This window comes from Microchirus variegatus (genome assembly GCF_963457635.1).
Source record: "Microchirus variegatus genome assembly, chromosome: 3".
Lineage (NCBI taxonomy): Eukaryota > Metazoa > Chordata > Actinopteri > Pleuronectiformes > Soleidae > Microchirus > Microchirus variegatus.
Genome location: NC_139804.1, coordinates 3,381,643 through 3,408,816, shown reverse-complemented (window position 1 = coordinate 3,408,816; position 27,174 = coordinate 3,381,643). Strand labels below are relative to the sequence as shown.

The following is a 27,174-nucleotide window of genomic DNA, read 5'->3' as shown; positions in this document are numbered from 1 at the left end:
TCCTCCTTCTTCTTCTAATTCTCCTTCTTATTTGTTTTTACGCTCACCTCACCTGACACTACACTACACTACACTACACTACACTACACACGACGATAGCTGTCATCATCGTTTTCAGTCACTGTCAGAGGAAGTCCACAGGTAGAAGATAGAAAGATCTTATTATTGTCTTACTAATCAACTCTTAGGGCTGAGGAAAGGGTGGAATATTGACAGAGATTAAAAGAGAGACTTTCTGTGTCGCAAATAATCTCCTAAAATATTATATATATGTATATGCATGTAAACATATATATATAAATATATATACACATATATAAATATAAATATATGCATACTATAAATATATACATGTATATATTTTACACATATATAAACATATAAATATGTATACATATTATACAGATACACATTTATATATTTTCCACATATATAAACATAAATATATATTATACATATATACATACATAAATACACATATATGTATATATTCATACATAAACACATATATATACATACATATACATACATATATGCATATACACATACATATATACATACATATATGCATATACACATATATACATACATATATGCATATACACATACACATATGCATATACACATACATATATACATACATATATGCATATACACAACCATATATTCATATATACATACATAAATGCATATACACATACATATATGAATATATACATACATAAATACATATACACATGCATTTATATATACATACATATATACATATACACATATATGCATACATATATACATATGCACATATATACATGCATATATATATATATATATATACATATACACATATATACATACATATATATACATACATATACACACACATATACATACATATATATATACATACATATACACACATATATATACATATATATACATACATATACACACATATACATACATATATATATACATACATATACACACATATATATATACATTTATACATACATACATGTATATATATAATAACAATATATATATACATACATATGCTGTATGTGAATATTTATCGGTTTCTTGAGCTTCTTCTGTGACCATAAATTGTTTAGGTTGACGAAAAATATTCAATATTTTGAACAAATTTATCATCAAATAAGCAAGAAATTAAGCACCCGCAGCCTCCACTAACGCACTTCAACTTTGAGTCAGGAGCCAAAAAACCAAAGCCTTCATTCATGGTTAAATGATGAAAACTTAACCCGTTTCTTTCTTCCACTTCTCACTTCTGGCACAAAAAGTCATTCACAACGCAATGAGCGATCCAAAATGGCTGCCGTGTTTGTTGGTAGACGCAGGAGTAGTATGTGAAAACACGCCCCCCCCCCCCCTGACCTCGACCTCGACGTCGGGAGGTCGACTATGTCAGATGACACGGAGCAAAATGGCCCCGATTGTCCAGTAAGCCTGACTTTAAGTGGAAGGAATTCCAGATTGGACAGATTATCACACTCACAAGTCTGCCTTGTTGTTGTTGTTGTTGTGGACGCTCTCGCTCTCTGTCTATCTCATGACACTCAGTTGGAGTTGTTTACCGGGGCGATTGGACACAGGTTGTAGAGGAGGAAGAGGAGGAGGAGGAGGAGGAGGAGGAGGCCTCTGTTATATTAGCTCCATGATGGGTTTGGGTTCCTGCTCCGGTTGTTTATACAGAACTGCGATGGAACAATGCATCGGTGCTGTCTATGTAAACACGAGCCGCAGCTCAGAAAGTGGAAGACAATAAGGGAAAAGTCACCGGACATAGGATAGAAAACAAGGGGGGGAGGAGGAGGAGGGAAGGGGGGGGGGGGGGGGGGGGGATGCAGTTGAAGACATTCAAGGATGGATTTCCAGATGAGATGAGATGAGATGAGATGACATCATGGCAAAGTCAGGCTCGGGCCTGGTAACGCAACACCGAACATAAACAGTGGACAGCTGTATTTACAGGAGCCATAAATCCTATTACCTGATTTGCAGCCATAGTGTTTCACCCCCCCCCCCCCCCTCAACCTCCCACCCCCCCCCCTCTCCTCTCTGAGTATTTAAACTAATACTACACCAGTGTGGTTAAAAACACATATGTTTGATTACCTCATCATCATCACGATCGGATAAAGGCCAAATGACAGTTTGAGAGTGTTTGTTTAAAAGCGGCTTAGGTCCAAACTGTAAGCCAGCTGTCACACACACACAGGATTACAACCTGTGTGTGTGTGTGTGTTTGTATGTTTTTGTGTGTGTGTGTGTGTGTGTGTGTGGAGCCATTTATTTGTACAACTTTGTGTAAATGTCTACATCCAGCTGTGATGACGTATGGTGTGGTGCCTCCTGGAGGTCAGAGGAAGAGGTCCACATGTGGATGCACCTGCCACAACTGGACTCTATACCATGTGTGTGTATATGTATATATATATGTATATGTGTGTGTTTGACATTTTCAGAAGACACTTGTGAGGCAACAATAAAACTCTGAACACAAAAGTGGTGGATTGACTCACGTATCTCCTGAGCTTCTTCTCCGGCGGTGACTTCCTCAGCCAGCCCTGGCAGATGACTTCTCCGCCGCTCATGTTCGTCGCCTTCACTTCCACCTTAGATTCCTCAGTCTCTCTCTCTTTAACAACAACCGACCGCCGTCCGTTTCTGCCGTTAGCACATCTCAAAGCTGGTGCTGGAGCTGGAGCTGGAGCCAAAGCTGGAGCTGAAGCGTCTTCAAAGTGCGGTCTGCGCTCCGCTCCCACGGCTGCTGCTGCAATCCGCTGCCCCCATTGGATGTAAGAGAGAATCTGTGTGGAGTAAAGTAGTGCGGAGATTCACAGTCAGTCGCTCCTCACAGTGCTAAACTGTGCGCAAAAACAAGAGGTACAAAAAAAACACCAAAAAAACCCAGCCCGCGTGGGGATGAGAAAACGCGTAAAAAAGCCGCCGCCGCCGCCGTTTGGAGAATTACGCACAGCCAGCTGACGACGCGCCGCGGGGCCAACTCAACCGATGCGGGGTGAGGAAGTATCACAGGGCTGTCTGCAGTTTGTTTTCCCAACTCATACCACGCCCACGGACGGAGAGGAAGAAAAAAAAAAAAAGAGGGATGGGCTGCGCTGCTTTGGATGGAACAGGATGAGAAAAACGTCGCTCCGTCACAAAAGTCGCTCCAAGAATTTGAAAATAATGTTAGGAATCCGCGTGGACACAGTAGAAGCACGCGTAAAGGGTTGTTATAGTCAAGTTAAAATAGTTCAATATCAAATACAGTTGTTATTATTATTCTCCATTTTATTATTATAATCTAATTATTGTATCTTTCATGCGCAAATCCTACAATTACGCACCAGCAGCAGCAGAACTCAGTGCAGTAAAGAGTGAGTGTATTTATTGAAATTGTTCTCTCCTGATTCTGGGAAATGGAATATGAAATCGATAAAGTCCGCAGCAGCTGTTGTTACTGTTGTTGTTGAGGACGGAGTAAAAAAAAAGAGCTCAGAGGGGAAAAAGCGCCATCTTGTGGAAATTTGACAGACGCTCGGACTTTGAAGTTGACAGAGACAGAAATAATGAATCATTTCAAACATCATCAGGGTTTTATATACTTTAATTATATATATGTACAGTATATATACACACCTTAGATTTTTACTCTGCTCACACATTTTTTTTTAAAGAACACAAGAACGGGAAAACCGTGCAAAGGGAATCACATCTTTGATGTTGTCCACGCCGAGTACGCACTGTAGAAATCGCTCGAATCCCAGACCGAAGCCGCCGTGTGGCACCGAGCCGAACCGCCGCAGATCCAGATACCTGCAAACAAGAAACATAATCACACTAACATGAAAACTGCGCTTTGTGTCGTAAATGCTGTTGTGCATGATGGAAAGTTATTTTTTATTTTTTTACCAACTGTAGGTGTCTTCCAATCCAACCCTGGGAAAGTAGAATATAAAAGTTATAAAACACTCAAGTTACAGCATTCAGGTTTGGAGCAGACACAGTTAAGATGGTGCATTTTCATCATTACATCATCGCTTTTATATATATATATATATATAGAGACAAACATATGTAGAATAATATCGAAGAAAATGTAAAACCTGGTGTGGATTTTGGTGATGATTGAAGTATTCTTTCTTTCTGCCTGACTTGAAAACAATACACTTTAAAAGTGGAAAAAAAAGGGTGTCAACTCTGTAATTCATCTGTAATTCAACGCTGTTTTTTAGTGTGTATCTGCGTCATTACCTTGTTTACGAAGCCCTGAAGTTTCAAAAAAACAAACAGTTCAGCCACTGCTGAGAGCGCTGTGTTTTATTGTAATCTCGGGCTCAGCGAGATCTCTGAAAAAATCCTGTTATCGTTACGTAAACACCGGTTCTCCTGAACAGCAGATCGTCCTGCTCCGGGCACTAGTCCGGGCACATCCGGTTGCGTACATTGAACCGCAGAAGAAGAATAACGTCCGTTGTGGAGGTGTTTCACGAGCGACAGTGTCTTCTGACTCCGGGTCAAAGGTCGTCAAAGGGACTGCGACGGGGGAGTCGTGAAGAAGCTATTTTTAAACACTGTTAAAACAATGTTTTGATAACGACGAGCAGTGCATCCACCGTTCCAGAGGGGGGAGCTGCGCTTCTGAGAGCTGACGTGCTGATTACGTCACTTCCGGGCACTGGCCAATCACAACACACTCTGTCTTCTGGGTGCGAGAGTTTGTCTGAAAGATCCCGTCTGGCGAACAGCGCCAGAAAAGACAGATTTCTATCGGCTCGTTTAAAGCAACTAGGAGGTTTTTGGCCATAAAAACAAGTTAATGTATGTAAGTAGACCTCCATAACTAACATACATGTGCAACAGGACCACTCTGTGTGAGCTTTAAAGCAAAGATATCGACAAGGGAAAGCTCTAAATACTTTATGGTCAGGTTGTGTTCTTACTTCTCCAAGCGAGCGCTCAGCAGATCCAGCCTCTCTTCTCTCAGCGAGCCCCCGCAGAGCTCTCCAACTCCAGGCACGAGGAGATCCACAGCTGCTGCCTGCAAACAAACAACACACTCTCAGTCACCCCTCACATATTATTATTGTTATTATTATTATTATGTAAACCCCAGATTCTGCAATAACCCGGTCGACGTTACAGGGATTATTGATTCACTCTGTGTAAACAGGGTCTTACCGTACGCCTGGGACCGTCCCGGTTGTCTCTGGCGTAAAACGGCTTGAGATCGTACGGATAATCAGTGACAAAGAGCGGAACCTCGCCGCAATGTTTCACCAGGTATTTCTCGTGTTCCGTCTGAAGGTCACAACCCCACTGTGAGTGAGAGTGAGAGAAGAGCAAAGGTCAAGGTCATTCATTCATTCATAAACGGGGGAATAAAGACAGATTAAGGACACTCACGTCTGTGGGGAAAGTGAATTTCTGAGCGCTGTTGTTCAGGATGTCGATGGCTTCACTGTACGTGATCCTAAAAAAAAAACAGACGAGTAATATTTAATACAAGACCGTAAACATGTGACTTTTATCGATTAGCTTAGAGAAAAGAACTCACGTGGGGAATTTCTTCTGCATCATAGCATCTAAAGTGCCCTTTAAATACACAGTGAATTGAGATTAATAAGGAGGTTTGTAGTGATGAGGAGCCTGAGGTCTGTAGTACAAAAACCGGGTAAATTTAACTTTTCAATCCTATGGAGCTGCTTGACTTTACTGAGGTAAATCACCACCATGCTAATTTATGCTGAACCTCTAATCCAACAGGTGTCAAACTGGCACAGCTTAATCTCATGTTATCATATACATATACATACATATATACACATGTATATAAATATACATATATACATACACACATACTGTAAATAATCTTTTGTAATCTCAATCAGCTATATATAAATATATATATATATATACATATACACATATATGCACATATACATACATACACATATATATATACATACACACATATACATACATACACATATACAAATATATATATATATATATATATACACATATACAAACACACATATATATACATATATACACACACATACACATATATATGAATATATATTCATATATATCCACATGTATATAAACATACATATATATATATACTGTATTACATACTGTAAATAATCTTAAATATTTACAATATTTTAGGAGATTATTTACAGTATGTGGAGTCTCAATCAGCTATATATATATATAATATATACATATAAATATATATATACACATATATATACATATACGCTTATATATATACATATACACGTGTATATATATATATATATATATATATATATATATATATATATAGATACATATATACACATGTATATAAACATACAAACTGTAAATATTTACAATATTTTAGGAGATTATTATTATTTACAGTATGTGGATTCTCAATCAGCTATGTATGTATATATATAAAAATTCATATACACATATACACACACACACATATGTATATATACATATATATATATATATATATATATATATATATATATATATATATATATATATATATATATATATATATATATATATATAGGTATATTATACCTTACCACATATATATACATATGCATGTATATACACATACATACACATATATATACATACACACATATATATACACACATATGTATATACAGTTGAGTGGATAAGAAGAAAACCGAGGGTTAAATTAACTGGTTCATAACGACATCGCTGTAACCCAGATGGTTTTTGTTAGTTTTAAACCAAAAGCCAAACCTGACAATGAAAACACATCCACAGTTTTTCTGTTTTACTCTCTCTCTGTCGTCGTCGTAGTACAGGCCCCCAGGCAGAGTACTGCAGAGTGAAATAAAAAGTGTCCTTCAGGACTCACCCTGTGTCCGGGCGTCACGTGCTTGTGAAACAAGTCCACATCCTCGGCGCAGTGAGCCAAGACATGCTCTGTGGCCGATCTGAACATGTCCTCCATGACCTGAGGAAGTGGACCCAGTTTAATAATTAAAGTTCTGCTGAGACTCCTGAGCACAAGGGCACCTATTTAAAGTCACATGAGGTGAGGGCACAGAACAAAGGATTTTGTGCCACTCTATATATCACACAGTGATACTGTATTCGGGGACAGTGACAGAGGTGTACCTGAGTGAGGTCCTCTAAGGACCGTGTGAAGGAGAGCTCGGCCTCCACCATGTGAAACTCAGCCAGATGGCGGCGGCTCTGGGAGTTCTCGGCGCGAAACGTCGGCCCAAATGTGTAGACTCGCGAAAAAGCTCTGCAGGAGGAGGACGGGTGACAGAAATGTAATTAGAAATGTTCTTCAGTGTCGCTCAGGCTAAAAGACCTGGAGATTATCATGAGGGGATACATGATTTGTTCTCTGCGCTCCCTCATTTGTTCTTTACGCTCCCTCACTTATTCCTTGTGCTCCCTCATTTGTTATTTACACTCCTTCACTTGTTCTTTACACTCCCTCACTTGTTCTTTGCCCCCAATCACTTGTTCTTTGCACTCCCTGATTTATTCTTTACACTCCCTCACTTGTTCTTTACGCTCCCTTACTTGTTCTTTGCGCTCTATCACTTGTTCTTTGCGCTCTATCACTTGTTCTTTGCGCTCTATCGCTTGTTATTTGCCCTCTCTCATTTGTTCTTTACACTCTCTCACTTGTTCTTTACGCTCCCTTACTTGTTCTTTGTGCTCTATCACTTGTTCTTTACGCTCCCTTACTTGTTCTTTGTGCTCTATCATTTGTTCTTTACGCTCCCATACTTGTTCTTTGCGCTCTATCACTTGTTCTTTGAGCTCTATAACTTGTTCTTTACACTCTCTCACTTGTTCTTTACACTCCCTCACTTTTTCTTTACACTCCCTCATTTGTTCCTTGCGCTCCCTCATTTGTTCTTTACGCTCCCTCACTTGTTCTTCACGCTCCATCATTTGTTCTTTGCGCTCCCTCACTTGTTCTTTACACTCCCTCACGTGTTCTGTACGCTCCCTCACGTGTTCTATACACTCCCTCACTTGTTCTTTACGCTCCCTTACTTATTCTTTGCGATCTATCACTTGTTCTTTGTGCTCTATCACGTTCTTTACGCTCCCTCACTTGTTCTTTGCGCTCCCTGATTTATTCTTAATGCTCCCTCACTTGTTCTTTACACTCCCTTACTTGTTCTTTGTGCTCTATCACTTGTTCTTTACACCCCCTCACTTGTTCTAAGCGCTCCCTCACTTATTCCTTACGCTCCCTCACTTTGCGCTTCGTTTCCCAAGTTTTCCCTGTCGATATCCAACAAAATAATTGTAAATATCTGACAAATCACTCCAGTAGCCAAGGCCTGCCCACAAACAAAAAAACCAAGACCTGTAGAGTACCATGAGAGAATATAATTAAACACAGTACTTAATCTCAAACCTGACAGATCAGACAATGTCTCCCTGTCTATCTTTCTATACTAAACTGTTTTAGCGCTGTATTAAAAGTTGTTCCTGACCTCCAAACACCTGTCAACATGGACTGTGTGACTGTGTGTGTGCGTGAAGAAGCAGCAGAATCTCACCCTGACATCACCTCCAAATGAAGCTGACCGGACACGGTGAGGAAGGCGGGGACGGAGAAGAAGTTCTCCTCTTGCTCAGTCTCTGGCAACGATGGCTGTCGTTAAATAAACATAAAACAACAACAACAACAACAATAAAAAAGGTTTATAAAAGTTTAAAGGTTGCAAAGAAAACAATGACTGGCAAAAAAATACACAGGAGGTGACAAAGTCATCAACGCCACGTTCAGAAAATAGCACCTTAACTTTTAGGGAACATCTGTAAAGCACATTTATAAATACCTCGACCTGAAAGAGCTCCCCTGCTCCTTCACAGTCGTTGGAGGTGATGATTGGAGTGTGAATGTGCACAAAGCCATTTTCCTGGGAAAGAAAAGAAAAAGTACCAAATAAATACAAACAAAAAATGTTTGCTCTGCATTCTGTGACAATCTGAGATTACATTTGTGTCAATGCTTTCAAACAACATCAAACAACACTTTTTACAAAGCAAGAAATCATTCAGAAATGTTGTATTTTATTGTTTGAAAATACGCAAAGAAAAAGTTAGGGAGCAAAAAGAACAAATGAGGGAGTGTAAAGAACAAACGAGGGAGCGAAAAGATCAAATGAGGGAGCGTAAAGAACAAGTGAGGGAGCGTTAAGAACAAGTGAGGGAGCGTAAAGAACAAGTGAGGGAGCGTAAACAACAAATGAGGGAGCGTAAAAAACAAGTAAGGCAGCACAAAAAAAAGTGAGGGAGCAGAAAGAACAAATGAGAGAGCGTAAAGAACAAATGAGGGAGCGCAAAGAACAAGTGAGAGAGCCCAAAGTACAAGTGAGGGAGCGCAAAGAACAAGTGAGGGAGCGTAAAGAACAAGCGAGTGAGCGTAAAGAACAAATGAGGGAGCGTAAAGAACAAATGAGGGAGCGCAAAGAACAAGTGAGAGAGCCCAAAGTACAAGTGAGGGAGCGCAAAGAACAAGTGAGGGAGTGTAAAGAACAAATGAGGGAGCGTAAAGAACAAATGAGGGAGCGCAAAGAACAAGTGAGAGAGCCCAAAGTACAAGTGAGGGAGCGCAAAGAACAAGTGAGGGAGTGTAAAGAACAAATGAGGGAGCGTAAAGAACAAATGAGGGAGCGCAAAGAACAAGTGAGAGAGCCCAAAGTACAAGTGAGGGAGCGCAAAGAACAAATGAGGGAGAATATAGGACAAGTGAGAGAGCGTAAAGAACAAATGTATTTTCAAACAGTAAAATACAAAAATATTTTTTAATGATTAAATACATTTTTGCTGTTGTCTGATTTGTGAAAAGTGTTGTTTAAAATCTTGACACAGATCTAAATCTCCCGCTCTGACTCTACTGACTTACTTTAAAATAGGAGTGAATAGCTGTTGTGGCCTCGCTTCGTATCCTCAACAGCGAACTGAAGGCGTTTGTTCGACACCTGAGATGAGGAAACTGGCGGATATACTCCAGGCCGTGTCTCTCTTTGATTTTAAAAGGAAAATCCTGAAAGACAAAAGAGAACCAGAGTTTAAGTATTCAAATGTTTCTTACATGTGTGCCGTGAGCCAACAACAAAACACGTCGTTACCAGAGGATTACACTTTCCAACAACATGGATGTTGTCTGCGTCCAGTTCCACCGACTGTTTGTGGTGTGGACTTTTCTTCAGAATACCTGTGACTTCAACAGCACTGCCAAACGTGAGCAACCTGAGTATGAAAAGATAGTTATCGTGTTAATTTTAAATATACATATATATACATACACATCATACATATATACATACATATACATATTTATACATATACACGTATACATTTATATATATATGTATACATACATGACATATATATATAGATATATATGTATATACATATATGTGTATATATACAGACATATATATATATATATATATATTGCATATATATATATTGTATTTGTATACATGTACAGTATATACATTCATACATACACATACATAAATATACATATATACGTATAAATATATACAGGTATATATATATATTCACATACACGTACACATATACACGTATACATATATGTATACGTATAAATGCATCCATATATATACACATATAGATCTGTATATTTGATTTGATTGATATGTATACACAAACATATATACACACACATATACGTATATATTTGATTTGATTGATACATATACATATATACATAACATATATATGTATATATACACACATATATATATATGCCCTTGTATATACATTCATACATACACATATATAAATATACATATATACGTATATATACATTCACAACCACATATACATATATGTATATATGTATCCATAAATATACATATACATATATATTTGAGTTGATTGATATGTATAAACATAAACGTATATACACACACACATATATGTATATAATATATATATATATATACGTATATACATATATATTTATATTTACACACACCAGAGCCTGCAAGGTACCAGTCTAAGAAATAAATATAAATATAATATAATAAAATATAATTAAGAATTAGAGCTGCAACTAACGATTATTTTAGTAATCGATGAATCTGTCAATTATTATCGTTTGGTCGGTTAAACGTCAGAAAACCAGTCTTTACCAGTTTTATTTGTTATTTGGAGCAAAGAAAACTGCAAATATTCACAATTGAGACGCTGAAATAATCAGAAATTTAAGTTTCCATACGCTCATGTGGATGCCAACATGTATGAAATGAAATCAGCCATTTTTATTGCCCGATTGATCAATCAGGTGAACTGTCACGTGACCTCTTCTCATATTTATTAAAAAGACAAAACAAAAACAACTTGAGCTCTTACGAATCACTGAGCTCTGCACCGGCGACGACCTGCAGCGACTGCAAAGAGCTGCCGTCGTTCACGTGGAGGAAGAGATTTGACTTCTGTGGTCTGACGGAGCGAACCCAGCCCTGCAACACAGAGAGGAAACAAACGTTTGTTTACCATCGAGAAAACACGGAAAGTAGTAGTGTAGTAAGTAGCTGTCCACCATTGTCCACCATTGTCCACCATTGGCAACTACTACAGCAATTAAAATGATAAAATATCTATTTGTTGAATGAGAAAATGTCTTTCGAAAACGAATATCCAGCTAATATCAAACCTCCTGCTAGCTTATGCAGGCTTGGTTAGCGGTTGACACGAGTTTTCGTGTCGCTTCAGAGCACAGGGAACAATACATTAAATAAATAAATAACGTTACCATACCTGAACTCTGACATTTGCCCCAAACTCAGTCGCTGAAAGAGCTTCGGACACTCGCAGAGTCGACGGTGTCGTCTTTTTACAACAATGTCGAACATTTAATAAAACCCACCGAGAAACAGACAGCGTTTGAGCCGCAGACTGAAAAAGCATCGTGTAAAAAAAACACTGCTACAGATACATTAAAACAACAAGAGTGTGGGATTAAATTAACAATCCGTGTGACGGCATTTATGAGATTTACAGCGTTTACTTTTCAAAGATGTGACTTTCACGTTGAGCACAGCGCACTTCGCTTCCTGTTTGGGTCTCCCGCGATTCGTCCGATTCAGTCACGTGATTTCATAAACCGGCCAATCAGATTCGAGCTCGTACAGCGTGTGTATGGCGGCTCATAAGTGCCACACATAAACAAGTCGAAATCAAGTACATTAAAATATGCATCAATTTTATTATGAATATAACAGTGATTAAAAATACAGAGTAGTTAAATGATAATAACATTATAATTTCAAATAATCAAGGTTTACACATAGGTCACAATTGAATTAATTCATGTATAATAATGAAATGTAACCTTCATGCAACCTTGGCTTCCTTTTATGCTTTATTTTTCATACGTATAATTGTGGCTCAGTAAAAACAACAACAAAAATAATACTAATAATATTAATAATACATAATAATAGTATAATTAGATATTTCATTTTTATTAGATAATTAATTTATTTGTGTGGGCGACATTGTTACAGCATGTCTAAATAAAAACATATATATATATATATATACATATATATATTATACATATATAATACAATTCAAATAAAACAAATGTATATAATGCTTATTTGGTTATAAATTCTCATATATAAGGAGAGGCTGTGTAAAAGTGCTTGAATATACTTTTTTTGGGGGGGAGGGGTTGAATGCCAAAATTTCACTTGTTTTTAGGTAAAAAAAAAGAAAGAAAAGAAGTGTGACAACGGTTTAGTTAAATACAATTAAATGTGAGACTTTATGATATGCAAAGAGAGAGTATTATGCAAATGTGAAATCACTGTTTTGAATCAGAGAATTTGCATTTTAAAGTGCTTTAGTCATTAAATGTAAAAAAAAAAAATATATATTTCAATATATTCCTGTATTAGCAGTGAATATGTAAAAAAAAAAAAAAAATGTGACAAATATTCTAACGCATGTTAAATCTCGTCTTCAGGTCGACTGAGCAGAATATTTCACACAGAAGGCCAGAGACCAACTCCACTCTGCGTCCATGGAGAGTGTGAGTCAATGGTGTAATGAAGCAGGCGGAACAGCCATCACGACCACATGGAAATCCTCTTTAATCTCGCATGAGGTATCTGCCGTCAGGTGGTGCTGCTGCTGGTGCTGCTAGTGCTGCTGCTTGGAGTCCATGTGCGAGCGCGAGCCTCCGTTAATTCAATACCCACAACGACACTTGGTTCATTCCCACCGTTTGGGCTGCAGGAGTTAAATCACATCATGACGTAATAAGATTCCACAGACAATTATTCACCTGGTCTCGCCTGTCAGCTCTGGAGCTCCTGGTCTGGGGGTCTGGCAGCAAACACTGTACAGAGGTCCCCCCCCCCCACCCCCCCGGGTGGTGTCTCCACCTCCTCCAGGGCGATTGTGACACATCATCATTAAAGCCCAACATGATGCATTTGAAAAGTCAACAGGGTCAATGGTATTAATTATATTCAGCGTTGGACGGAGCGATTAATATGCACGGCGGTGTCATCTTTAACGGGGGAGCAGAAAACAATTCTATTTTCTGATTCATTCGACGGAGACGGTAAAAATTACGACGCGATGAAGCCTTTGTGCCGAGGTCACGTCTGTGGAGCAGAAAAACAAGACGCGTTTAACACGCTGTCGTTCAAAAGTTTGGGGTCACTTAGAAATGTCCTTATTTGTGAAGGAAAAGCACGGAAGGAAGGAAAATACATTATTCAATTCTATTAGAGGATTAAGGCCACACAGGAACAACTATGAGTTCTGTCTTTAAAACTCAGAATTCTGACTTTAAACTCATTCTGACTTTAAACAAATTCTGACTTTAACTCTCAGTTTTCTGACTTTAACACTCAGAATTTCTGACTTTAAACACAACATTTCTGACTTTAAAACTCTGAATTCTGACTTTAAACTAATTCTGACTTTAACTCTCAGTATTCTGACTCTAAATCTTAGTATTCTGACTTTAAATCTCAGAATTCTGACTTTAAACTCAGAATTCTGACTTTAAACTCCGCACTTTCTGATTTAACACAATTTGTTTAATTTGTTATTCTGAGTTTAAAGTCAGAATCCTGAGTTTAAAGTCAGAATTCTGACTATTCTCAGTCTTGTGACTTTAAACTCAGAATTTCTGACATTTAACTCAGAGTTTCTGACTTTAAACTCATTCTGACTTTAAACTCATTCTGACTTTAAACAAATTCTGACTTTAAAACTCAGAATTTCTGACTTTAAACACAACATTTCTGACTTTAAAACTCAGAATTCTGACTTTAAACTAATTCTGACTTTAAATCTCAGTATTCTGACTTTAAACTCAGAATTCTGACTTTAAACTCCGCACTTCTGACTTTAAACTCAGAAATTCTGATTTAACACAATTTGTTTGATTTGTTATTCTGAGAATAAAGTCAGGATTCTGAGTTTAAAGTCAGAATACTGAGATTTGAAGTCAGAATTCTGACATTAAACTCAGAATTTCTGACTTTAAACACACAATTTTCTGACTTTAAAACTCAGAATCCTGACTTTAAACTAATTCTGACTTTAAACTCAGAATTCTGACTTTAAACTCAGAAATTCAGAATAACAAATTTGTTCAATTTGATATTCTGAGAATTAAATCAAACTCTGAAATTAAGACAGAATTCTAAGTTTAAAATCAGAACAAATATGTTTTTCCTGTGTGGCACTTATCCTACTCCATATAAGTGTGACTTTTAATGGAAAATAACACAAATTGTTATTGTATAGGTTTCTCCAAACTTTTGAACGGTAGTGCATGCAGAATAAAAAAAACAAAAACTATGAATAAATAACCCTCCCTAATGAATAATCTACAGTGCAGTACCGACCTCGGCCACATGGTAGTGCTGTAGCTCCACGAGACGTTCCCGCTCTGCTCCTCAACCTGCTGCACCCACTCCAGATTTATAAATTTACCCCTGAGTTTAAACTCCAGCATGTTATTAATTTGCAGCACCAAGGCTCGGTCAGACGCAACCGAAGCCGGCATTGTGATGTTTTTGTTCTGCAGTCGTGTCGATAACGACGACGCAAAAATGCAGAAATGCAAAAAAATTCAAAGAACACAGTTTCCACCGTGCAGTTAAGGTGACCTCCAGTGTTTATATCATTCTAATTCTTCTTTATTTTTTTTTTTAAATTAAATCAAGAATAGATTAGTTCTGTGCTCACTTGCACATGGGAGAAAGGCTTGATGCAACGCGAGGCTATTTATGTTTCCGCAGCCACACCGTCAGCCCACACAAACCAGGGAAAAACAAGGCCGAACACACGCAGCACACAGAACAGTACAGGGAGATCATAGCGATGCACAGTGCACACGCCGGCCCGATAAATCAAAAACCAATGCAGTCAACAGGACGGCAGGTTTTCCCTCTCTCTCTCTCTCATCCCTCCTCCACAGGTTGTTCCGACAGTGTCCAGACAACCTTATATGAGCTTAACAACTTTGTTTGGATCGATACGCGATTAGTCAGCGAAAACAAAGGATTTCGCTGTAAAAGCTGGGATCTCCGGGGGGGATTAGTGGACTTTAGAGGGGGCACGTGCATCCTCAGCAGGGCCTCGTCTGTCTGACGACTGCGGCAAAAAAAAACGTAAATATATGTGTATAAAAATATATATACATACTGCATATACATATACTGTATATATGTATGTATATATTTATATACACACATATACAGTACATACATATATACACATACATATAAACATATATACACACACGTTTGTATGTATATATACATATATACACACACGCATATACATACAGATACATATATATGAATATACATATATATACACACATATATACTCACATGTACATACATATACACATATATGAATATACATATATACACACATATATACATATGCATACATACATACATATACACACATACACAATATATATATACGAATATACATATATGCACACATATACATGCATATATACTCACATGTACACATACATATATATACAAACATAGACAAACATATATATACACAAATATACATATATGCACTCATATACATACATACATACTCACATGTACACACACATGTATATACATATATATACATACATATACACAGACATATATACGAATATACATATATACACACACACATATATATACTCACATGTACACACACATATATACACATACATATATAAATATATACACATGCACACACACACACACACATATATACGAATATACATCTATACACATACACACATATATACTCACATGTACACACATATATATATATATACACATGTATACACATACATATACACATACACAAACATATATATACGAATATACATATATGCACACATACAAACATATATACTCACATGTAAACAAACATATATATACATATATGTATATTCGTATATATGTGTATATATGTATGTGTATATATGCACACATATATATATATACACTCACATGTACACACACATATATATACATATATACACATACATATACACATACACAAACATATATACGAATATACATATATACACACACATATATACATATATACACACACACACACACACACACATATATATATATGGAAAACGTTCCCCTTTCCACTCGCCCTCATCAAGCTCCTCCAAATATTCTGCATTCTCAAACGCAGGGCGGTGCATTGATTTTATGTAACATGGCTCGTTAAGTGCTGATTAGACCATTATAGTGATGTGATTCCAGGGGAATGAGGTTTTGGTGACAGGCGGCCAAACACAAATCAAAAGAAACTAACAATCCTTACAGGGAAAGAGAGAGAGAGATTTAGATTTGGGCTGCTGCACCACATTCACCTGCAACTAACTCGCCAGTTAGTGCTTTTTATAGTATTTATATCTAATGGAGCAGCGCCTTGAAATGTCTGCAATTTAGAGAAAATAGCAGAATTAACATTGCTCGAGACATTAAGTGTTGGGGAATGATGATGTTCAGACATCACAGAGGATCATTTATTTCTGCTCTTTCTGAAAAAAGTCAATAATATTGCTTGATTTTTGTTGTAAAGACTACTCAGGAAAGCATTGGTGTGGTTATTATAATAGTAATAATAATAATATATCTGAAACTAATGTAAAACTGATGTAAAACTGATGGATATTTTATATTGTAACTTAAATAAAACTATTCATTCATTCATTCATGTAAAACTAATATAAAACTAATGTAAAACTGATGTAACTCTAATATTAAACTGATGTAAAACTTGTGTAAAATGAATGTAAAACTGATGTAATACTAATGTAAAACTGATGTAACACTAATATTAAACTGATGTAAAACTGGTGTAAAACTGATGTAATACTAATGTAAAACTGATGTAACACTAATGTAAAACTGATGTAACACTAATGTAAAACTGATGTAAAACTAATTAAAAGCTGATGTAAAACCAATGTAAAACTGGTGTAAAATGAATGTAAAACTGATGTAATACTAATGTAAAACCAATGTAAAACTGGTGTAAAATTAATGTAAAAGTGATGTAAAATTAATTTAAAACTAATGTAAAACTGATGTAAAACTAATGTAAAACTGATGTAAAACTAATGTAAAACGGATGTAAAACTAATGTAAAACTGGTGTAAAATTATATAAAACTGATGTAAACTAAACTAATTATATTTATATATTATTATTTATACATATACATATGTGTATATATATATATATATATATATATATATATATATATATATATATATATATATATATATATACCCAGTATTATATATATACACATATAATACTGGGTATATTTTTTCTGTTGAAAAAGTTAAAATGAAAAAATACCTTTTACCGGACAAATAAAAGAATATATTTAACATCCACAGAAAAGCCTTGACGGCCTTGAGATGGACTTCAGTTTCCACCATAATGACATTATTGTATTCTTGTCTTTTATTCGCCGTGTCACTGGTTGAGAGGTATTTAAGTGCTTTTCTCCTTTGGAATTTGAAGAAAAATAGACTTTTTTTTTTGTCACCTTGGGGATGGAAACGTTTTTTACAGATTGTGATTTTTGGATATATCTTCTATTCATCCGCCCACTCATCCATCCATCCATCCATCCCACCCAATAATTTGAGGGTCACAGGCGGTGGAACTCGAGCCAATTCCGTCAGTCAGTGGAGGAGAGGAAGGGTAACACAATCATCATCATCGGTCTATATCACAAGCATCCATTCTTCAATTAAAGACGATGTCAGGGAAAAGGGTGAAGTAAAACAAACAGCTCCATATTCTGTGTTTGCTCCAGTTAAGGTTAAGTTGTCAGAATAAATAAATAAAATCCTGCCATTCATGAAAGCTCTAGTCAGAAAGATGAGTGTGTTAAAATGCTTCGGTCATAGTTTATTCTTTTATTCTTCTCTTTTATGCCTTATACTGTACATCTCTTCATGTAAACCAGGGGGTTCCACACCACAAGAATCAATAATTACAAACGTTTATATGCAAAAAAAATAAGCAGCAGTTGTAGGTTTTTGTTCCTATATTCTTAAAACCAAGGTAACTCTTGAGATAAAATTGAAACTGAATTGAATATGTTGTCGTGTACAGGTGAATAAGAACGCGATCAGGGAGGTCACAGAATTTCATAAAAGTGGATCATACCGAGTTCTGCACTGTAAATCATTTCTGTAATATTCCTGGAATAATATGTATGAAAAAGTGTATTTCGGAATGACTTGAAATTTACCATCATAATAGTCGGCATCACCTGAACAAGGATCCATTGAAAATATTTTCAAACCTCTTAAGGAATAATTTTCCTGAATTTTTGAAATTCAGGAAATGATCCAATTCTCCATAATTTAAAATGAAGTAAATCAATAATAACATGGGCATCTGTAATAATAATTAAAAAGCCTGAATATATCAAAAACATGATATTAAGTGTGTTCATTTATTTATTAATTATATTATATATATATATATATTGATGATGCCTGTCCTGTACAGGTTGTTCATTTTGTCATTCTTCTTTTAAACAAGGGTTTTGTGTCAATTTTAATTGTATTCTTAATTTTTTTTGCATGCTTTTAGTGCTCTTTTTTTGCTCTATTTTTTAATCTGTGTGCTCTTTCTTGTACTCGATTGAGTCTGATATGGAGCACCTGTAACTAAACAATTTCCTCCGGGATAATAAAAGTATTATGATTCTGAAACAAACACCCTCAGCTCCTCAAGTTCCAAAGACTCTTTAATGACCGTTCAGTCTGTGATAAATCAATCTCCAAATCCTGTGTCTCTCCTTACTGAAAAAAAACCACTCATATTGTGACTTTTAACAGCCACGAAAACGACAAAAACTGACCGCATTTATCCCGATCTTTTATACGGGAGGAAGCCGAGCACCAGAGGAAAAACCCCACAGGACGAGAAGACACATCCGGCTTCACAGAGCGAGTCCCAGCTGCACAGTCGCTGCCACTTTTATGTAATTTGGTGAATAAATAAAGCTCCTCAAAGTAAGCGAGCTGCTCTGTGAAGCTTTCTCTAACATTATTTTCTAATAAGCACTTCTATAAAAATACTGTAGCCGGGGGTTCTGAGGCAAACTTGACAAGCTCCTGCAGAGCCGAGCCGACGGGAATCTTCTCAAACCTCGCTATGATTCACTCACTGGCTGATGGCTGAGGAACAATGTGGAGAACGTCGGCGATCGCACCATTGTTCTCGCACCAGATATCACTGAGCACAGACTCACCGTGGATCAGGTGCAGGAATCCCGCAATAGCAAGAGAAGCAGGCAAAATTATATCAATCACAAAATAAGATTTAACCTTCAATATGCACAGATTTTGCATATTTGAAATAAAAAACGACTCAAACGCCTCGTCGTCAAAAAAACGAGTTTCCCCGGGACTCGAAATAGATAATGAAAAACACGAGAGCAGAGAGACAATAGCAAAGTGATTGGTGCTCGTTATATTGATGTTGTCTTCTGAAATAAAAACACTGAAATAAAACAATTCACTATCTATCGTCTACTTCTTACGGTAGCGCTGCACTGCACCTGCGTCGAGATACGCCGAGAACCTCAGGTTCTTTACCATCAGTGTTGGAAGTAACGCGTTACGTTAAAAGTACTGCAATTACTATGAAGCATTAGCTTTTGCCGTAACGTGGTAATGTAAATCATTACTAAAGAAAAATATTTGGTAGTATTTTTAGTGCTGGGCACGTTAGCGCGCTAATGGGTGGTTAACGGTGTCAACGTTAACGCACATGGATGCACGACGACTGACCGGAAAACGGCGCGTGTGGCGTCACCGTTACCAGTTAGCTTCATTAGCTGTGTTAGCTCCTTTGGTGCCGTTAGCACGCCTACAGTTGAACTGGAGCGGTCTGTTTATTAAACCAAAAGAGCAGCGCTACAAATAACCAGCGTACCTGTGTACTGCGTATGTGTGCCTCTGTTTTTAAAGTTTAGCGTAACTTTAGAGACTCACTTTAGTCGCGTAAACATGGCGTCACGCAAACACGACGTCACGCAAACATGACGTCATGCACAGCTTTTTCCGGTCAGTCGTCATGGAAGTGTGTCATGCGTTAATGTGTGTTAGCGTTGACGCCGCTAACGGCGTTAACGTGCCCAGCCCTAAATATTTTACTTATAATATATAAAATCTCTTAAATGCATTTTCAACCCAAAATTAAGTAAGTGTGTTGTTTTTATACAAATGCGCCAGCACCGTTTACTTTCCGTTAGCGCTAGCATAGTTGGACTCTGACATTAGCGAGATGAACATACGCTCATTATTTTCAGTTCGTCAGAGTCAAGGATATGAAGAACATAATATTTGAGTGCACTTTTTGTGTGCGAAACCAAAAGATCCGTCCAGCTCGCGAAATATAGCACTAGTCATTTAACCAAACATGTAGCGCGGTGCTACGCTATCATTAAGCTAGTAACCAAAAGAACGCAAACTTGAGGATGAGAGCGGTGAAAAAACTAAGCAGCTAAAAACTAACATTCATTCAGTATGTGCTGCCTAGCTAGCTACTGGGCTATTGACTATAATATAGCTACCAGAATAGCGACAAAACGTCAATCTGTGTCCAAATAACACAATATAGAGTACAATATACAGCGGTAGGCGCTAGCTCTGTTGATTTCAATACAAATACGGCAAAAGTTACAGTATCTCTAAGCCATAACTGCCGCCATTATATTGTACCGTTGTTAGCCTTTAGCCTAGCACCACATCACCTACTACCCGATGTTTAATGAGCTGCATTGAAGGGCAACGGCCATATTTGCAGTTATTTTGGTGAAAATAATACAAAAGTAGTGTAAAGCGTAACAATTCAAAGACAGTAATATAGATCAAGGTCACCTCAGATAATAACTGATACACAAACATCGGCTTTAATTCGTCCCCATCCTTCTCTTCCTTTGTTAACGCAGCAACAAAAACTGATCAGCTGGTGAATTATAGTTCAATTGCAATTTCATCAAACTTAATTTGTTCCCCCGGGGGCCGTTCCATGCCAGGACAAAAAAAATAACTTGACACACAAGTATCACATTAATTGGGAAACATTAGCCGACGCGTGTTAGCGTCTTTGTCGAGGGTCACATGTGTCCGTCCCTGTTGTGTCCGGCTCTGAATTAGACTTTTAAAATGATGGATTTTATTGGAGCCCATTAAAAAAGAAAGAAAGAAAGAAAAGAAAGACGTCTGCTTTTCTTTTTGCCAGCGCACAAAGACAATAATCCCCTTCAGTGGACGTTAAAAAACGACCGTCTCAGAAGCAAACGCAGTAAAAAACTATAACTAATTAGTTTATCGAGACCAAACCGACTGCCCTCTCATTAGACAAACAATGAATGGTAATGTCTTGGTTTTTTTTTTTTCATTCGGGCTTTTTACGCTCACTCAACGCTTCAGAAAGTGTGAGGATGTGAGAATTAAAAACAAAAGTATTTTTCTATCCTCCAGCGCATTTATGCTAACAAAGCCTGCGTCCATATGCTGTTAGGATAATTATGTCCAATTATAACATACTAAATATATACGACTCAGAATTAAGATGCAGAACAAAAGGAGGATGGAAAACCTCTTTAAAAAAAATACTTTTTTTGTGTGTACATATAATATATGTACACACAAAATATATATATACACATACATACACACATATACATACATGTATAAATATAAACACACATATACATACATATAATAATATATACACATACATATATATACATACATGTACATATATACATATACATACATACATGCATACATATATACACATACATATATATACATACATGTACATATATACATATACATCCATACATATATACACATACATATATATGCATACATATAAATATACACATAAATATATACATACATACATATACATATATATATACACATAGAGAGCTCTTACTGATTTTCTATTCCGTTGATTAAACGCTGAAAAGAATCTGCAGCAGGTATTTTTTACTGCAGCATCAAAAATGTATTGTTTTAATGTTTTTCAGGTGCAGTCAAGTTACCGCAGTGAGACTTTAATATATAATTATGATCTAATTCAGCCGAGCTGCATGGGTGCGCGGTTTACTGCCGACAGTCGGCGTGTATTTGTATTTGAACAATAGTGTAATAAAATACGAGTCAGCGTGGCTCTGATTGAGCTAATCAATCAATGTTATTGTTTATTTACAGCAGTTTACGAGTATTTGCTTGAGTCGGAAAAGTTATTATTAAATAGCTTTATTATTGGTTTTATTGTGCAATATATATAGATTACATCATGTTATTCTATTTGCACCACTCTTTCAACACTTGTTTGACACCTTATGTTGACACTTTATGACACTTTTACACTTATATTTCACATTTGATGTTCTTTTTGCAAACCAAATTTGTTCCTTTATTTTTTTTTTAAAAGTCGTTTTTTAGGTAGGTAATAAAAGACCATCGGCAAGCTAGCAACTGTGTTTAGCCGTCTTCGACGTGACAGTTAGCTATATATTTAACAAAGTTCCGAAGAGGATAAAGATTACGCATTAACAGATAACAGTTAAAATAATGTTAGCATCAGTCAAGCGTGGCAACAAGGTAAATTTTGTGTTGTGTGTCTTTTATTTAATGGCTAGCTATGTGTAGCGTTTGTGTCTGCTAGCTTACTCGGTGACGAATATCCATCTGCTATTGCTAATGCTGTGTAAATTTTGGCTAGCTCTCACATTGTTGGGTCTTTTAAGATCAGTTAAACTTATTGACCACCATCAGTAACGTCTTCCCCTTTCTTTGACTGGATGCTAAGTTGTTAGCAACAGAAAACTCAAGCACAAGTTCAACGAATTATTACTTTTTTGTGATGTTAATGTTTTGTGTTGCAAATAACAGAGTTCCAAACTAGCAAACAAATCACACGCGTGTCATATCTGAACAACGATCATTAGCCGTTGTTCGTGTTTTTCTCCTTCAAACAGGAAATGACTTAAAATGTAAAAAAAAAAATGTTCTCCCTCTGACAGCAACACACCAGGTTTCCATGCTTTGCCTGCGGTGCAGCAGCGAGTGCGTGTCATTAAAATTGCGCGCGACTGTCAGCGGGAAGAGGCAAATTTATCAGTTCTACGTTTAAGAGCAAGTCTCTGGGTGAAATAATGTCGTTTTTTAAAAAAAAAGAAAGAAAAGGATCTGTGGAGCTTTAAAGCGTTTGGACTGGCAGGCTGATTTGTGCGGGTAAATGGAATGAGAGACCAGGCGTGTCACAATCCAAATGCAAGACGTGGAAATAAATTCCCCGAGGCCGATCTACATAATAGTATTCGTAATGGGCCGCAGAGGTTCCTTCCTGCAACCAAAATAATTCCGTCAGACCGACTCCAGGCTTTGTATTTGGAGCTGAAAAAAACTCACGGCGTTAAGATTCGAACGAGGACAAAAGGCGGAAAAAAGAAGAAGAAGCAGCAAATGGTGTCTTTATAAAAGAGGCATCGAGATTCCCACTGAGTCACGGGGGGGTTTCTGTGGTCCGGGTTGAAGGTGCGGAGCAGGAAAGTGCATGCATCTGCAATTACGTGTGTTTCCTCGAGTTTCGGCGAGAGCGAGATCCTGCGAGGCACGCGCAAATATTTGTTTTCATTCCTTTCAATTGACTGAGTGTTATTTTTTTTTTGCGCGAGTACAGCGCGTCCCCCGGCCGGTTGCACCGCGGGTCCGCGTGTTGACAAAAGAAGCTGCTCTCGCGGTGCCCGAATAAACCCTCGGCGTACAAAAATATGCCCTCGGCGAGGAGCACTTTGGTGATTTTTTTTTGCCCCCGATGCACCAGGTGAGTGGAGACCTGTGATTTCACCCATGGGTATAAAAATGACCTTTACTCGCATGCAAATGTGAAGTTTTTCTTCCCTGTACGTGCACGTGTGAGCTTTTATCGTCTGCTATGAAGAGGGAATGACATGAAAAGGTATAATTTAATAAGGTTAACGGTTAGAAAAAAAAACAGGTACGGTGACAAAGTCTCTGATTATACATATACACGCATACATGTATATATGCACATACATACAGTATATATATATATACACACACATACAGTATGTATATACACACACATACTTATACACACACACACATATATACACATGTAGATATATGTATACACTTACACATATACACACATATACATATATACACATACACACATATACCCACATATGTACATATACATATATATACACATATGTACATATACATATGCACATATATATATATATATACACACATATATTTATACATATATGTACATATGTATATATACACATATATGTACATATATATTTATAAATATACATACATACACATATACACACATATACATATATACACATACACACATATACCCACATATGTACATATACATATATATACACATATATATATATATACATATATGTACATATATATACACACATATATGTACATATATATTTATAAATAAACATACATACACATATACACACATATACATATAAACACATACATACATATACACATATGTACATGTACATATATACACATATGTACATATTCACATATGTACATACATTTATACATATATATATATATATAAATATACATACATATACACACATATACATATATATACACACATATGTACATATATACACACACATATATATTCATATATATAAATATACATACATACATACATATATACACACATATATATACATATATATATATAAACATACATATACACATATATTTATACACACATATACATATGCATACACACACACACACACACACACACACACACACAGTATAGCATTCTGGTTTTCCACTGCTTCAGAATTAAGTACTTTTTAAAAAGCAACAATCTCTCCTTATGGAGGCTGCCCTTGTTTGTATAGCACTCTGTAAATGTTCAACCCCACACAGCGCGCTAGAGCTCTCTACACCAATATCTAATCAATAGTCAGTTATTGTGAAAACAACACGCTTCAATCAATGAAAGTGAATGGTCGACGGTGACAGAAGTCACATCGTTTGCCGTCTCTGTCCAAGACATCTCAACCCCCATAACAACGCCCCCTTCCCCCCCTAAAAACATAAATATGGATCGACCACTCACAAGAACAACTGGGAAAATCTTATTTTTCCTTCTTAGAAAGCAGCAGAAGATGTGGGGGTGACATAGGCTGATGATAATTTTCAAGAGGAAAACACACACACACACACACACACACACACACACACACACACACACACACACACACAGGATATGACTAAACAATTGTCCATCCACTGCAAACACAGTCAATAATCCGCAGTGAGGAAGAAGTCGACGAGTCTGTGACAGGAACAAAAAAACTCTCCAGGCAAAGACGGTTTTTTTTTCACACAAATTCAACCTTTTGACCCATGCAGAGAAATCCATTTCATTTTAAAAATACTATGTGTGTGAGAGAGAGATGCTGCTAAATACTGTGCACAAGCTCCAGCCTATTAAATATACATCGGCCTTGTTCCAATTTCCTGACAACAGAAGTGCCTTTACGGTTCAACTTTGGCCCCTCCTATGATTAAAAGGTGGTTTTTCCCAACTGATAACTGCTGCACAGGAAACCAACAACACCTATTCTTTTCATCGTACATGAAGGAGCTGCACGATAAGCCGTCTTAAGACATTAAGCCTCGACGCTTGACTCTCAGTCGACTGAAAAAACGATTTAAAACGGAGCGCCGCGGACTCTGCCGCGAAAACTGCTTTGACCTTAGGCGTAATTAGCCTAATAAAAGCATTAGATGTGCTGTCGATACGATTTGCATAATGTGCAAAAGGCCGCTTCATTCCTGGATGCGAACGCCGTCCGAGTGACTTCAAAAAAACGCTGCAGTGACATTATTTCCTCCCCCGGTCTATTGTTCACACCTGTCAGGCGGGGAAACGTGATGGGACGAGGCAGCTGCAGCTGCGGCTCACGCCTCCGGTGAGTCCGTCACGACCACAGATGCCCTGCTGGTGTCCGGCAACTCGTCAACCGCACACACACACACACAGGGTAAAAAATAAAATAAGAGTGAAGAATTTCACCTTGTGCTGACAGGATTAATTTCTCACTGCCTCAAACGCCAACATAATCCACAGAGATCAGAGAGAGAATAAAAAGCCAATTGACATTTTCCCTGGCACTGAGGTAACAGCAATGATATGACAACACATGTGAATTCATATTTCCATGTGAAAATTGCTCACATATTTTTGTGTAATATTGTACGGGAGTGCATTCATTTGAAAAAAAGAGAAAGAGATTACTGAAACTATGTTTTTTTTCTGAGAGAATCTGTGGGATTAGCACAAAAATGACCACAGAAAAAGAGAACAAAAATTAATCTGAAAAACTACACCGAAAAAAGAGCACGTAAAACAGAAAAAGATTACAGCGAAAACAGGAAAAAATTAGCGCGCAAAACATAAACAAAATTGTGCG

General features: G+C 37.0%; 2 protein-coding genes across 2 annotated transcripts in view; both read right to left on the bottom strand.

The window, feature by feature from the left end:
- The window catches only part of gab2 (GRB2-associated binding protein 2), a gene marked incomplete at both ends in the record, with an annotated part of 67,597 nt that extends 64,982 nt beyond the window's left edge, over positions 1 to 2,615 (bottom strand). Inside the window, one exon of the mRNA XM_083886280.1 lies at positions 2,544 to 2,615. Coding sequence (XP_083742406.1) covers positions 2,544 to 2,615 — 72 coding nt within the window. The remainder of the gene's footprint in view (positions 1 to 2,543) is intronic.
- A 1,083-nt stretch (positions 2,616 to 3,698) lies between these two features.
- nars2 (asparaginyl-tRNA synthetase 2, mitochondrial) lies at positions 3,699 to 11,994 on the bottom strand (the record flags this gene model as incomplete). Its single annotated transcript, XM_083886396.1, has 14 exons — positions 3,699 to 3,843; positions 3,940 to 3,966; positions 4,971 to 5,068; positions 5,209 to 5,346; positions 5,434 to 5,500; positions 5,585 to 5,622; positions 6,923 to 7,021; positions 7,186 to 7,318; positions 8,604 to 8,698; positions 8,886 to 8,966; positions 9,956 to 10,096; positions 10,182 to 10,302; positions 11,437 to 11,546; positions 11,845 to 11,994. The coding sequence occupies 14 exons, from the start codon at positions 11,992 to 11,994 to the stop codon at positions 3,699 to 3,701; spliced, it is 1,443 nt and encodes a 480-aa protein (XP_083742522.1).
- Between the last annotated feature and the right edge of the window lie 15,180 nt (positions 11,995 to 27,174).